General features: G+C 39.1%; 2 protein-coding genes across 2 annotated transcripts in view; both read right to left on the bottom strand.

Moving 5' to 3' along the window:
- SPTLC2 (serine palmitoyltransferase long chain base subunit 2) overlaps positions 1 to 15,738 on the bottom strand; it is a 102,546-nt gene that overhangs the window by 51,321 nt on the left and 35,487 nt on the right. Inside the window, exons 3-7 of the mRNA XM_018053912.1 lie at positions 9,375 to 9,529; positions 7,103 to 7,251; positions 5,275 to 5,399; positions 4,097 to 4,190; positions 29 to 134 (exon numbers count right to left, since the gene is read on the bottom strand). Of these exons, the coding sequence (XP_017909401.1) occupies positions 29 to 134; positions 4,097 to 4,190; positions 5,275 to 5,399; positions 7,103 to 7,251; positions 9,375 to 9,529 (629 nt within the window). The remainder of the gene's footprint in view (positions 1 to 28; positions 135 to 4,096; positions 4,191 to 5,274; positions 5,400 to 7,102; positions 7,252 to 9,374; positions 9,530 to 15,738) is intronic.
- LOC102172451 (GTP-binding nuclear protein Ran-like) lies at positions 2,848 to 4,086 on the bottom strand. Its single transcript, XM_013967346.2, has one exon. It carries the CDS (start codon positions 3,890 to 3,892, stop codon positions 3,308 to 3,310), a length of 585 nt encoding a protein of 194 aa, XP_013822800.2. The 5' UTR covers positions 3,893 to 4,086; the 3' UTR covers positions 2,848 to 3,307.

Here is a 15,738-nt window from a genome sequence, read left to right as displayed (position 1 = left end):
GACATCAGAATAAATATAGCAGGATTACCTATATATTCCCTCCACAAGGATTAGAATTTTCTTCCAGGGCCTTCGTGTCCGAGGCTGACCATAAACAATGGCATCTTTCAACAGCTTCTCTAGGCTCTGCATATCTGTAGCACACAAAAAAGAATTTCAGCACAAAGTATCTTCCTCTTTTCTAACTTTATTCCTAAAATGCAAATATACATTTCTTATTTAGGAAGCATGTCTCAGATAGCAAAGGACATTAACATAATTAGAATCAGACAGAAGAAAAATGGGGCAAAATAGGTAGGCTACTGATAACTTGAATTAAAATCTCATTTAAAATTTAACAAGTGTTCAAAAAGACCAGAAACTCAATTAAATGAGTGTGGTTAAGTTGACTTAGTTGGTTGGCATGCTTATGAAATGACCGATTTTTTTCATGAAATTTCAGTTATCTTTTTTAGTATTTAAACAATCAAATGTATGTTTAATCCTAGTGAGCCATTCAGAAGTAAATGCATAAAGAAACCTGAGTAAGAAAATGAAAATAAACTACTATAAACACATACACCTTCTAAACAGCAAATATGAACAAAACTTCTAAGTGCATACCCCATTTCCTTTCACCTAGGATATATTCAATAAAAGCTTGTTAAATAGTTTCATCTTGGTAGTGATTAAAAATAACACCAGTCTGGACAGGCATGAATCTATATGTTAAACAAGCCTGGCAATCAGTAGAGACTGTTCCATGTTTGATTCGACCAGCTATCTGTCTACAACCAAGTTCTTGCTGTTACGGCAATTACATGGCCTAGGAAACACTTGGGGCATACTGCCATTAAGAAGAAATACTTTCCTGTTCAAGATAAACACTTGGAAGACCACTGTTACTACCATTACAGACTTCACACTTAAAATTTATGTCCTAAAACAAGACCCTTAAGAGTCCTCCGTCCAAAAATGTATGCAACATGAAGTTGAGGGTATATTTATCAGGGGTGGGAGACACTCCTGTCATAAATCTGGTTTCTTACTGTTCATCACTGAAGGGAGGGGTTACAAAGTCACACGGATTTGCTCTCTTTATAAAATAACGGGTAGAAAAGAGAAGTAAGGTAATAAAAACACACACTGTAGACACAAATAAAATGGCCCAAAGTTGACTGTTTACACCTTCAGTTATTCATAACAAAGCAATCTTATCTGCTATCTAACCCAGAAAAAGGAGATGCTCCCACAAAGTAAAAAATCTGATCTGAAGCTGCGAGTCTTGCTACAGAGGGCAATGTGTGCCAATTAGCAGAAGACAAGTAAAAATGGACTCATTGTTTTAGCTTCCTCTGTTTATACAGAGAAAGGAAGAGAAAAATAAAACGTTGATTCAAAATTTTACATGAAAGAAAATATCTACGGAATTCTTGACCATATTATCTACTTGGGAAACGAAATTCAATACTTCTCATAGTATACTCTCCAAATCCCATGTAAATTAGAGATTTAGACAAAAAATATACCACAAAATGACCAGAAGAAAAGGTAAGATAATAACTGAGAATGAGAAAGGCCATCACACAAAATCCAAACAAAAATCGTAAAAGAGTAAGTGTGACAACATCAACTTCCTTTCAGTAAGTCCACACAGCAAGACACTAAAAACAAAGTTAAAAATAAAAAATATTGCAACACAAAGGGCTCTTATAAGCAGTAAAAAGAGAAAGTTTGAAAAACATCAATTTACAAAGAAATACAAAGACAATAACTCTGTATAAAAAGTTGCTCAACACCTAATAATCAAATAAAAATTAATGTTATTGGACTTATTAGATTAGGAAAGAATTTAAATGATACATGTTGGCCTGTAAGTAGAAATAGTCACTGTTTTTGATTTCAGGTGTTGCTGAGTAAAAATCTGTACAGTGCTTGGAGGCAATCTGGAAAAGTATAGCAAATTTCTATCATTTTAACCATGTATTCTAAAGACTACTGGGAATTTACCCTAAGGCACTAATCAGACTAGTGAGGAAAATACGAATGTAGGTGGAACTGCTTCTAGCAGAGAAACTCAGAAACAGCCTGGATGTTCAAACGGAAGGAGGGACTGAATGAGAGCACAGCCTGCCACCTCGCTCTTACAGGAGGGCACGCACATGTACTGCCATAGTTCCCAATGTGTTTTAAGAAAACAACAAGTCATACAACAGTGCTTCATAAATCCCATTTACATAAAACAAAATACTGTATATATCATTCTCATTGTAAAGCATTTCAGACAAAGACAGAGATGACAGGAAGGTTATTACCATCTGTAAACCTTCCATCCAGAGGCACACATCTAGTATTTGAGTGTACCTTCTTTTAGACTTTTGTCTGACATTTGTCTAAAAGACTTCTGTCTTTTAGACCTTTTGGTAAAAAGGTCTTTTACTTTTTACACATTTTGGTAAAAGATGATATTAAACAGTTTGATCATATCTCTTTGCTACACAAGAACATTTGAACCTGGAAAGTTGTGCGTTTTTATTACAATTAATAATGCACCAAGATATTTCCATTTAGGGAAAAAGTCTTGGCTTAGTGCCACTTTTCTCTGCTTTTATGGCACTTGTTCATATCTGCATTTCAGTATTCGTCTGTTGTATTCTAACTGCTGGTTTGTCTACAGTCTCTTTAGCAACCAGTCAGAGATCCTGGAGATCAGGAAGCCTGCTTTACTTTGCTTCAATACCCACAATGTGATGGCAAGACAGGCACCTAGTATGAATGCATATTGAACAAGTGATTTATAAAAAAGGAAGATGAAAAATTCAAAGTCAGAAAAAGAACAATGTTTTACTTTGTACCAAAAGGCTTCCTTCAGCCTTTATTTTTATTCCAATGAGAAAGATAGTAACTTTTATTTTTTTAGATATTTGAAATACAACTTTATTCTCATTCTAAATGGAAAGGAATGGGAATGACAGTTAACAACCAAGCTTCCACCTCTCAATACTGTCATGTGACTATAGCAGTCTTATATTTGAAACTCAAGGAGGAAACAACTGTGTTCCAAACCACCTAAATATGCAGGCCAAAAAAATGAAGGTCTTTTTTAAACTTCCACATTCACTCCAAAGCCCATTCATCTCCTTCAGCATCCAAAGATTAAGCACATGTTGTGCTTAGCTATGTAATAAAGAGGCAAACACGCTGCACCGCTGACATCACAGGACAGTTGCCTATACAACCAGACTTCCAACGCTGGGCCCCAGCCTCACAGGTCATCATTTTCATCCGGGAGAGCAGCTGTCTGAGCAACCTCTAAATTGTGCTTGTACTATGCTGCCAAGGCTGGGTCCATGACCACCTCTGGCGGGGCAGGAGCAGGCATGGCGACAAACTCCAAGTTAGGGTCTCCAATCCGTTTTCTGGTAAGCCAGAGGAAGGGCTTTTCAAAGTTGTAGCTACTTTTGGCAGAAATGTCATAGTACTGAAGATTCTTCTTTCGGTGGAAGACAACTGACTTTGCCTTAACCTTTCTGTCCTTAATATCCACTTTGTTGCCACACAACACAACTGGGATGTTCTCACACACTCGTACCAGATCTCTATCCCAGTTAGGCACATTCTTGTAAGTAAATCTTGATGTTACGTCAAACATTATAATGGCACACTGAGCTTGTGTATAATAGCCATCTCTCAGTCCACTAAATTTCTCCTGACCGGCTGTATCCCATACATTGAACTTAATAGGTCCTCTGTTGGTATGGAACACAAGAGGATGGACCTCAACACCCAAGGTAGCTACATACTTCTCAAATTCACCAGTCAGATGACGCTTCATGAATGTAGTTTTTCCAGTACCACCATCACCACCCAAAACAAGTTTGAACTGAACTTGGGGTTCTCCTTGGGCAGCCATTGCGATGTTACTTCCAGAAGCGTCTCCACGCCTGTCTGACTCAGATAGCAACTTTTAAAACACAGGATCAGAACTTACATTTTAGGTATTGGTACTTCAGTTTCATTTACAGTTTCAACTGTTAATGTAACTAATTGTTACCACTGCCACTAATCCAAACAATCCTAAACCCTAAAGCCAGAGTAGATTTCACAGCAAACTCACTATTGTGTTTGAAGACTCGAATGGTTGCTCCTGACAGTCTGGCTCCCAGAACCAGTGAAGCGTGGTTCAGTTCATCACTCAGAATCAGGCAACCCTGCAAAACCACCAGGAGAGGAAGATAAGAATCTGAGGGGAAAGGTTTAGGTAGACGAACTACAGAACGCTAAAACCATTAATAATTATATCTTACTAGGGAAAGTATGCACAATGGCAAAGGTATCAGTTTGCTCTGAAGTCTTTGTTTATAATACTGATATTATAAGATATTTATTAGCTTATTACATACTAAATATTACATAAATCATATTATTATTATTGTTTATATGCTATAACTTTTTCCATCCTTTTACTTTTAGCCTCTGTCTTTAATTTACAAAAAAATTTTAATCTAACTTGACAATCCATCTTCTAATTAGAAATACAAACCATTTGTATTTAATGTGATGTTAATACAGTTGTGTTTAAATCTCCTCTCTTGCACATATATATATATATGTATGTGTATGTGAGTGCCAAGTCACTTCAGTCATGCCTGACTCTTTGTGACCCTATAGACCATAACCTGCCAGACTCCTCTGTCCACAGAGATTCCCCGGGCAAGAATACAGGAGTGGGTTGCCATGCCCTCCAGCAGGGAATCTTCCCGACCCAGGGATGAAACCTGAGTCTCTTATGTCTCCCGCATTGGCAGGCAGGTTCTTTACCACTAGTGCCACCTGGGAAGCTCTATGCGGGCACGCACGCACGCACACACGCACGCGCACACACACACAGAAGCTCTATGCGTGCACGCGCACACACACACATATACTCACACCTTGCCGGTATATCTCTGAACAATGTGCATTACAGTAACAAGTATTAGGGACCTATATATTTTCATATTTTTCTACTAGAAAAAACAACCTGATTAATAATTTCCAAACTAAATATCTTTTCTTCCATTATTTTAGTCTTTTATGACATTTTATTTATAAGAATTCCTTTAAAATGAAGAAAGAAACAGTCATCTAAAGGCAATACAGAAAAAAATCATGGGTTCCAGTAAAAAAGCTTCAACTGATTTAAGTTTCCATGGCATACACTTATACAAAATTTTTCTGGCTTGCCTGGATGTTTTACAAAACAAAAGAAGATATACATGAGGGAGCTTTCATAAGTGACCAACAAAATCTTACTTTGCTAACAAGAGCAGGAATGTTCATGGAATTTGTTGCGAATCCCATGCCGTATGCCATAGCAGCTTCCACTCCCAAGAAACTTGCCACAAGCTTCTCTAGTTCCTCATGCTTGTCCAGGTTTCCTGTGTAAAGAAGTTAATGAAGTCAATGTCACCAAAGTTCAAATTTAAGAGTTACTCATGACTTTAGAAAAAGAAACCACAGCCTATGTTATAACCTTTTCAGACTGAAGTCTAATGAAGGAGTCAGTATCATGAAGAGTCAAGGCTCATAAAGATACAACAGTTGGATAAAGCCAGATGCAGCACCCGTGGTGGCATTTCTGTAAAGAGGGTTGCCAGCAGAGTCTCCCATTCCTATTCACACATGCTGGTTCCAGGGCTATGCCTTAGGAGGCCTGGCAGCACCTGCTTTTATACATTTGAAGTCAGCTGCCATGTAAAACAGTCTAGAAAGCCTTTGTAAAGAGAGATCATGTGGACAGGGAAGGGCACTTAGAGACTAAGGAGGAAGGGGCAGGGCTCACCCATCAGCTGAGGTGCCAGACATGCAGGTGACGCTATCATGGATACGCTATCCTCAGTCATAACACCCCGGTGACCCCACATGGAGCTGCGATAAATGTCAAGTTCTTTCCAAATGACAGAATCACAAGCAAATAAATATACATTTCTGTTTTGAGCCACTAAGTTTTGGAAAGGTTTGTTACGTAGCAAAAGGTGAGTTGAAAAACACCTTCCCTAACTTGGTATTATGATTTTAAATCGGTGCTCAAATCCATAAGGACTGAACAACGTTCATCAATGATACTGGCTACATGCAGAAGAGAAAAGATGCTGAGAAAGAAGACTGCTGAATTAGGATGCTATGTGTTCTTTAAAGCTTAAGCAAGTGAGTTATCCTCTCTGGGCCTCTGTTTCTTGTCTGTTTAACACCAATAATAACATCTGCTCTATCTACCTCATGACATTATTATAAAGATCAAGAGAGACAAGATGTTCAAGCAATTCATACAGGGCCATAAAGATATAAGGTGTGGTTACTCTGTGTCATCACTGCATTAGGCTCCCTTAAGCACATCACTGGGGATCCCAAGGAAGAATGACCCAGAGGCACTTGCCATTCTCTAGACCCACAAGAAACCATAATGAATGACTACTTTAACATACTAAGTTTTGGGGTGATCCACAGGAATAAATATGCAGAAAGTTGTCTTATAACTTTTATGGTTATCAGTTCTCTTGAGCAAGATGAAAAAAGTAAGACTTTTCCTTTGCGCTTAAATAAACTAAATCTCTTTGTAGACACCTGTTTGCTTTTATGTTTTATAGACTTGTAATAATAATAAAAGAGTTAACATTTATTGAGGGTTTACCATGGTATAAGCGCTTTACATGAATTAGCCTATTTAATTCTTGAAACAGCCCTATCAAGTAGGAATTATTATTAGCTCTAATTTACCAGTATGGAAGCAGATTGACCCTCATTTGCCCATGGCTCAGTATACCAGTAAAAAGTTCTCTCAACCACTACCATTTAACCAATAAAGTCAACATTAAAGCTATAAATGAAACAAATACCTAATGGAAATTTTCTAGAGATAGTCTGTATGTAAAACATAATAGAAAACATAAAAATATCTCAAAACACACTGAAGCATTAAAATCATTCATCACTTTAGAAAAATAAAGCCTTCTTTACTTGATCTAAACTCCACAGCAAAGTATGTATTTGGATGTTCATATTCTAGCTCTGTATCAGTATTTCCCCTCCTGAGACAAAAAGTTAAGAACATGAGCTGACCAAACTAATAGCCTACGCTTACCAATTTCCTGCCGAGTGCTGCACACTCCGACTCCATACTCCTCTAGGACTTTGGCAGCTGCCTCCTGACATGGTCCAGAGTTCCTCGCAAATCCGAGATAGTTGTAAGAACCCATGTTTATAACATCTTTAATTACATTCCCTGTGTACCTGTATTTCAACAGCATAAAAGTTCATGAAACTCGGGGGTAAGTCAAACACATACATGTGATAATAAACTTATTGATAATACAAAAGGAAACACCATCTGCAGGAATTAAGAGAGAATATGGTCTCCATGGAAAGCAGCTCAGCTCACCTACCAATTAGGAAGGTGGACATTAAAACAAAATATCAGTTTTTAGTTATCAATAGGGATGTTTAAAAACTAACTACATCACGGGAATTCCCTGGTGGTCCAGTGATTAGGACTTGACACTTTCACTGTTGTAGCCTGGGTTCAATTCCTGGCCAGGAGACTCTAAGACCCCACAAGCCATGCAGCATGACTCCGAAAAAATTTTTAATTAAAAAAAAAAAGAAAGAAAAAACTGACCATATTCAGTGTTGGCCAGGACACTTTCATAAGCTGTAAATAAGAATATCTTTTCCTTTTGGAGGGCAGTTTGGCAGTACTTACATATCAAAAGATACACTGGGTTGGCCAAGAGGTTCGTTCAATACATATTTTTGACTGAGCAATTCCTACACACATATAAAAGGATATACGCTTAAGGATCCTTCAAGTCACTACACAATTCATCCCATGTCCCTTTCTCAGGCACATGGATCAGTGACATTCCACACGGTGGAAGCACAGTCAGCCCTGGGCCCCAGAATAAGGACATCACAGTTCAAAGGCTTTACCGGTCTAAGATGGTCATGAAGTATAGACAAAGAATAAACTGCTGCTGTCTTAACTCAGAGATCTGGGGTTTTTAAGATAGGATGAGGCGGCCCAATGTGTTCTACATTATATGTATCTATATTGTAGACTACTGAGTAGCCACTACAAATAATGAGCTTGCTGTGAATAGGCACAAGAAAGATGTTACTGATATGTTAGCAAGCAAAAAAGCAAGATGTAAAATACTTTCTGTATTAAGATCCCATTCCTGTAAATCAAAATACTGTGTGCTGCTGCTGCTGCTAAGTCACTTCAGTCGTGTCCGACTCTGCACGACCCCATGGACAGCAGCCCACCAGGCTCCCCTGTCCCTGGGATTCTCCAGGCAAGAACACTGGAGTGGGTTGCCATTTCCTTCTCCAATGCATGAAAGTGAAAAGTGAAAGTGAAGTCGCTCAGCCGTGTCCAACTCTTCGTGACCCCATGGACTGCAGCCTCCCAGGCTCCTCCGTCCATGGGATTTTCCAGGCAAGAGTACTGGAGTGGGTTGCCATTGCCTTCTCCTGTAACTGCACAGTGACACACCAATTCAACTTACTGCTTTGGGGGAAAAACACCATTTAATGAGACATGAAGACAAAGCACAAACCCAACTAAGGGGACACACGCTGTGGACCACAGCACTGCTATGACCAAGTAATACACTACATACATATACCACAGAAAATATCTGGAGGAATAACAGACAATCAGCTGATAACAAGGCTCACCTCTAGGAAGTGAGCATTTGTGGGGAGGTGGATTTGCAAAAGGACAGTGGTTAGTTCCCATAGGGGACCTTCACTTTATTTGTATTATCTTAAAAAAAAAAAAATGACCACAGAACCATGAAATGCTTGTACAATATAAACAAAATTTTATGAGTATACAAAATTTTCTAATCTGTGTTCTGTGACAGCCTAGAGGGCTGGCATGGGTGGGAGATGGAGGGAGGTTCAAATGGGAGAGGACATATATATACCTATGGCTGATTCATGTTGATGTATGGCAGAAACTAATTATCCTCCAATTAAAAAAAATTAGTTTTCTAAACAGTTCAATCCATTGAAGTAAAAACACTCCTTGAATCATCTGAGAAATCAAAATAACCATAAATAAATTCAGACACTTGACTCTACTAAACGGCCCAACAAAAAGGACAATTTTTCTTTGTGTGTGTTCTTTTCAGTAAGTCAAATTTTTTTTCAGTTATAATCCAACAGTGGCAGATGTCATAGAGAGATGCATTTAAAAAAAATCTCCGAAACAATGAACAAGCAAGACAGTTAATCATGTTGTATTGTACTCTCAATATTTCTACTCCTGCTTTGACAGAATACTCTAACTGCAATAGAAAATCTTCTGAGGTGAAGAAATCCTGCGAAATAATTCCCCAAGCAAAACTCACTTGAAGGACCAGTTGTAGTCGTGAGACTGTCTCTCCATGATGTCCACCCTGGCTCCGGGCACACTGCAGATGGGCCGGTTCCAGTTGTCTCGGATCCGCATGTAGAGATTCCTCGTGTAAAAGTTCTCGAAATCCTGGTACAAGGACACAAAGTCCTGCCAACGAATGGGGAGACGCCATATGTTTAACTGAGTTTCTCTGCACAACTTCTCTTTTCATATTACAAGAGCACTTTAGAAGGATAGGTCAGTTATTCAGAATTAACGGATACGGAAAACATTTGGGAAGGCTTCCATTCTTTCTGTTTTAAAACAACTCAACCAGATAAAAATCACTTAGCTTTGACCGATGAGCTCTAAGAAAATGGTTGCAAGTAACTACATGACTGCACGAAAGTAGGGTCAAAGAATTTAACTTCGTAAAGCAGGCCTCATAAAAATAAAACTTGGTTGTACAATTCTGTCAATAAATGGTTTTCTTTCCTAATAACCTTAAAAACACTGCTCTCTGCTCCACCTCTGCCCTGATAATGTACTAGGGGAAATGCCATAAAATCCTATAATTCCAGTTTCAACCAAGAAAAATAATTCCAAAATTAAGATTCCATTCTTTGCATATTTTCAAGGATCAAAAGGAAATTAATCCAAAGAAGAATTATAAATAAGAAAAACTAAAAGGTAGGTTATAGAAAGACACCTATCTTAGGTTTCTTTCCTTGGATGGGAGTCTTTAAAAAAATCTCAAAATGAATTTCCATGATCAAGACTTTAGACTTTAAAGATCTCCCTTACAAGTTATGCTACAATCTAAGTCTGTAAAAAATACAACCACAGTGGAGCTTTAATTAAGGCATAATGTTCTCAGAACAGAGTGACCAGACCAGAGTGACCAGACCACATGAGGTCTACTTGAAGGTAACCGGTAAACAAAACAGAAGAAAACTGTACCAGAGTTTTACAACAGTCAGCAAGCTACTAAGCTTCTAGCCCTCAGATCTGGGCTTGGTGCCAATCCAAATTAATCTTTTAAATAAGCTAATCAAAAATATTAAAAGTTTAAGCCTTATTCTGTAAAAGATTTTCACTGCTAAAGAAGGCTCTACATAAAACTTTAAAATTAACAACCTTCTAGGACACTGGACTCTAAAATGCCTACTAAATAAGCCTCACAGTAGACAAAAATCTCCTTAAATAAAGCTAAAGCAGAGTCACAAAGTTCTCAGGAATCTGTGGTACACCTGATACCATCTCTCCTGCAACTGGTTCTAACATTTACATTTCCTTAAGAGAAAACATCCACAGATGCTCTGTCACAACTGGAAACTTACTATTCAAATATTCGGTGGACCAGAAAGTTTCCTCAGTTTTTTGTGTGCTGTGTGCTTAGTTGGTCAGTTGTGTCCGACTCTTTGTGACTCCATGGACTGTAGCCCACCAGGCTTTTCTGTCCATGGGGATTCTCCAGGCAAGAATAATGGAGTGGGTAGCCTTTCCCTTCTCCAGGGGATCTTCCCAACCCAGGGATCGAACCCAGGTCTCCTGCACTACAGACAGATTCTTTACCATCTGAGCCACCAAACTTTCTGACCCGGGAATCAAACCAAGGTCTCCTGCATTGCAGGCAGATTCTTAAAAATAAAAAAACATTTTCATTTCCACCAAGAACTTTACTGAACATATTCACCATTTTGTTCCACTACCTTCTGCTATTTTTCAGGCAACTTCGTAATTCCACCTTCCCTAAATTTTTTATCATTTTGAGCAAAGAACTGTTCCAGGTACCTTTTACAGTCTTCCAGGGAGTTGAAATTTTTCCTACTAAGAGAATTTTGTAAAGTTCAAAATAAATGGAAGTCCAAAGGCGCGACGTCTGGTGAATACGGTAGATGAATCAGAACTTCCCAGCCAAGCTGTAACAGTTTTTGCCTGGTCATTAGAGAAACATGCAGTCTTGCAGTATCCTGATGAAAGATTGTACATTTTCTGTTGACTAATTCCAGATGCTTTTTGTCAAGTGCTTTCAGTTGCTCTAAGAGGAAGCAGTACTTCCTGGAATTAACTGGATGAAGACCAATGAAGCCTCTGGTGTTCATTTCCCTTGCCCCAGGATCTCTTTTGTTCCAACATTATTGTACAGTATCCACTTTTCATTGCCCATCACAGCTTGTTATAAAAATGGAACTTTCCATTATGTTTCAGTAGAGAATCACACGTGGAAATACGGTCAAGAAGGTTTTTATTTACTTATGTGGAATCCAAACACCAAAGTGACTAACATAACCAAGCAGGTGTAAGCTATTTCCAACGCTTTATCTGGATAGTTTGAATATGTTAGCTATCTCCTGTGTGATATAATGTTGGTTGTTCTCAATTAATGTCTCAATTTGACACATTAGTTAATCAACTTCAACTGGGCTCCCCGATGGTAAAGCATCATCCCGCGAAAAATCTTCAGCATGAAACTTCACAAACCACTTCTGACAGATAAGTCACGGTACCTTCTCCAGACACCATACAAATATTTTCTTGTGTGTTGCAGCCGCTTCTGGAGAATCCCAGGGATGGGGGAGCCTGGTGGGCTGCCGTCTCTGGGGTTGCACAGAGTTGGACACGACTGAAGCGACTTAATAGCAGCAGCAGCAGTTGCTGCATTGTTACCTTTCTTGAAATAATAAAACATAGAATCTGCCTGCAATGCAAGAGACCCGGGTTTGATCCCTGTGTTGGGAAGATCCCTTTGAGAAGGGAATAGCTACCTACTCCACTATTCTTGCCTGGAAAATACCATGGACAGAGAGGAGCCTGGTGGGCTACAGTCTAAGGGTTGCAAGTCAGACACAACTGAACAACTAACACTTCCACTTTCTTTTTTCAATATAGGGAAAATGTTTTTCTTTTCTCCTCCATCTTCAATATTTAAATAGCTACACAAAAATTCAACAATTTTGATAAATTTATTAAAATGCACACTGCTAAAACACCTGTCACAATACAATCTAACAAAATTTTTGAATGAAGTTAAAGACAACTAAGTACTACTAGAGCCAGGAAAAACCAAACCTTTTCTCCAGCCCAATAAATAAGAGCAACGTTAGGGGCAGAGGAGTAAAAGCTAAGCTTGTACTTCATCGGCAGTGTGAGAGACAGGCTATGATAAGCGATGGCTGTAAAGCTGCTGCTGCTGCTGCTGTCGCTTCAGTCATGTCCGACCCTGTGCGACCCCACAGACGGCAGCCCACCAGGCTCCTCGCTTGGGATTCTCCAAGCAAGAACACTGGAGTGGGTTGCCATTTCCTTCTCCAATGCATGAAAGTGAAAAATAAAAGTGAAGTCACTCAATTGTGTCCGACTTGTAGCGACCCCAAGAACTGCAGCCTACCAGGTTCCTCCATCCATGGGATTTTCCAGGCAAGAGTACTGGAGTGGGGTGCCATGGCCTTCTCTAGCTGCAAAGCTAGCATTTCCCAAATGTCTCAAGACAAAACTCCAGGGAATTCCCTGGTGGTCCAGGAGTTAAAACTCAAGAGTTTCACTGCTGTTGGGCCTGGGTTCAGTCTTTGGTTGGGGAACTAAGGTTCCATAAGCTGTACAATGCGGCTAAAAAATAAATAAAACTCCAGCATCTACTGTGTAAAAGGACTTTGGCCCCCATGACAAAGAAGCCTTCTCTGAAAAGCCGAATAATGGGGCCATGTGGGGGTACATACATCCATATAGAAAAATGGCTGAACAAGCCTGTGCTTATTCTGCATTCAAACCAGTCTTTCAGCCACAGGAGGTAAGCGACACAGACAAGAATCCCTGAGGGAATGTTTTACTTGAATTGCAGAGGTCAAAAGCCAGGGGCCCACTTTCTGACAGCTAGTTTACTTCTCTCATGTAAAAATAGGTAAAATAGGTACTAATTATAGTGCAGGAAAGCAATTTTTAAAGAAGAATTAACAATTTTTATCACAACCTAAGTTGAACTTACCAACCATATTATATACAGCCATATTATACACCTTTACACATCTGTACTATGTCCAGATATATGCCCTTCCTTCTTTATCTTATTAGACTGAATCACATTGAAATCATCATTTTAGCAGTTCAAAAATGGTCAGATATTGGTATTTTCATGTGATTTGATGTATATTTATCATTTAAAACGCAACGAAAACAGGAAAACACATTCACAAACTTAGGACAAAATACCTTAAACACAGTCCAAAGGCGCTATTCATACAGGAAGACTGACACACTCGCTTGCTGTAAAAGAGCTTCTGTTCATTAAAAGACACACATAGAAAACCTATGGCTGATTCTCGTTGATGTTTGGTAGACACCAACACAATACGGTAAAGCAGTTAGTTATTCTTCCGTCAAAAACAAATAAGTTTTTTTAAAAAGATATACAGAGTGGCAAGACAAGTCACAAAATGGGCTTAGACAGTTGTAAAATGTCTTCTAGAAGACATAAAAATTTCCTATAAGCTGCTAAGAAAAAACAAAACAAAAGAGAAACCCAACGATAAACAGGCCAAAGATTTTAATTGCCACTTCACAAAATAGAAACATCAAATGATCATTAAACATAATGCAAAGGTGTTTAGCTTAACTGGGCAATTGAGAAATGCAAATTAAAACTACAATGAGGTACTAGACATAAATACAACAGGACTGGCAAAAAAAGTTAATTCTGACAATAGTAATTGTTGGCTAGGATGTGGAACAATGAGAACTTTCAAACACAGCTGGTAAGTATAAAAAATAGTACAATCACTCTGAAAAACAGTCTGTCACTATCTAGTAAAGTTGAAGGCATGCATATTCTATAACCCATGTACTCTAAGACTTGAGAAATTCACAGATACATGTTCAGGAAACATATATCAGAAAGCTGACAGCACCTTTATGAGTCATGACAAAAACTGGAAAAAAAAAAAGCCTCAATGTCCACTGATACTAGAGTAGATAAATTTTAGCAGTTATACTCCTACACTGGGATTCTATACAGCAATGAGAACAAATGAAGCAGAAGTACGCCATAAAACAGCTGAATCCTACGCTGAATACAAAAACTAAGGCACAAAAATATATACAATGCAAATCCATTTATAGAACGTTCAAAACTGGACTTAACTAAGTTTTATTGCTTATAGATATACATGCAGATGATAAAACCATAAAGAAAAGTCAGGACAATCGCTAGCCTAGGGGAGAGGGAAAAGGCAGGACTGAAAAGTGACACATGGGGGTGTGGTTTCTGAGGTGACAGCAATGTGTTACCTCTAAGGTGGTAGTTTCATCACTGTTCACGTGTATAAGCACTCATGACAACCACATCCATGTTTTTATTAATCTTTCAAGACGTGTGTTGTACATATGTACATATTGGTTATATATAACCAATGAACAGGTTAAAAAGTAAGTGAAGTGAAAGTGAAGTGGCTCAGTCGTGTCCGACTCTTTGTGACCCGTGGACTGTAGCCCACCAGGCTCCTCCATCCATGGGATTCTCCAGGCAAGAATACTGGAGTGGGTTGCCATTTCCTTCTCCAGGGGAATCTTCCCGACCCAGGGATCGAACCCAGTCTCCCACATTGCAGGCAGACACTTTAAACTGTGCACCACCAGGGAAGCCCGTAAATATAAGAATCCAAGTACTAACATCAAAGATTTCAAGGGAGGAAAGGAAGCCAGGTTGAAAGAAGAAGAGGGAGGAGGCGGGAGAGCGGGGGCGAAAGGGGTGGCCTTACAGACGTCTCCTGCCACCTACAGATACCCAGGCATTATGGGACTTTTCCCTGGGCCTCCAAAGAAGGGAAGACTGGAACTCGGCCCTACCAGAAATCAGACCAGACCAGAACCAGAATTCAAGTTCTCTGCCAAGAGGAGGTGATCAGTGTCCAATCCTCAGCTCAGGCCAAGGGCCCTTTAACCAGATTCCTACGTCCAGGACGCAGGAAAGTAAAGGAAAAAGGAAAGACCATTTTCCAATAAATCTCAAACAAAAGTTTTACATGACAGAGTCTGTTGAACTGCCTGGCTCAAAAGTGTGTAATCCAATTTGCTTTAACATCTGAGCACAAGAAAACCCACTGTGTCTGCTGGCACTAAGGCACGTAGCTATTTGGGAAACATCAGGGTGCTTCCAAACCTTCGGCCACTGAAACTGAAGGCTACACACCAGAAACCTTTCCTTTAAAAATGCTCTAGAGTTCCAGAAAAACATCTATTTCTGCTTTACTGACTATGCCAAAGCCTTTGACTATGTGGATCACAAGAAACTGTGGAAAATTCTGAAAGAGATGGGAATACCACATCGCCTGACCTGCCTCTTAAGAAACCTATATGCAGGTCAGGAAGCAACAGTTAGAACT

Source organism: Capra hircus, chromosome 10, assembly GCF_001704415.2.
Source record: "Capra hircus breed San Clemente chromosome 10, ASM170441v1, whole genome shotgun sequence".
Taxonomy (NCBI): Eukaryota; Metazoa; Chordata; class Mammalia; order Artiodactyla; family Bovidae; genus Capra; species Capra hircus.
This window is presented reverse-complemented; position numbering and strand designations above follow the sequence as displayed.

Excerpts from the sequence above, each read along its gene's own strand:
- LOC102172451 (XM_013967346.2), bottom strand. The coding sequence starts at position 3,892 with ATGGCTGCCCAAGGAGAACCCCAAGTTCAGTTCAAACTTGTTTTGGGT.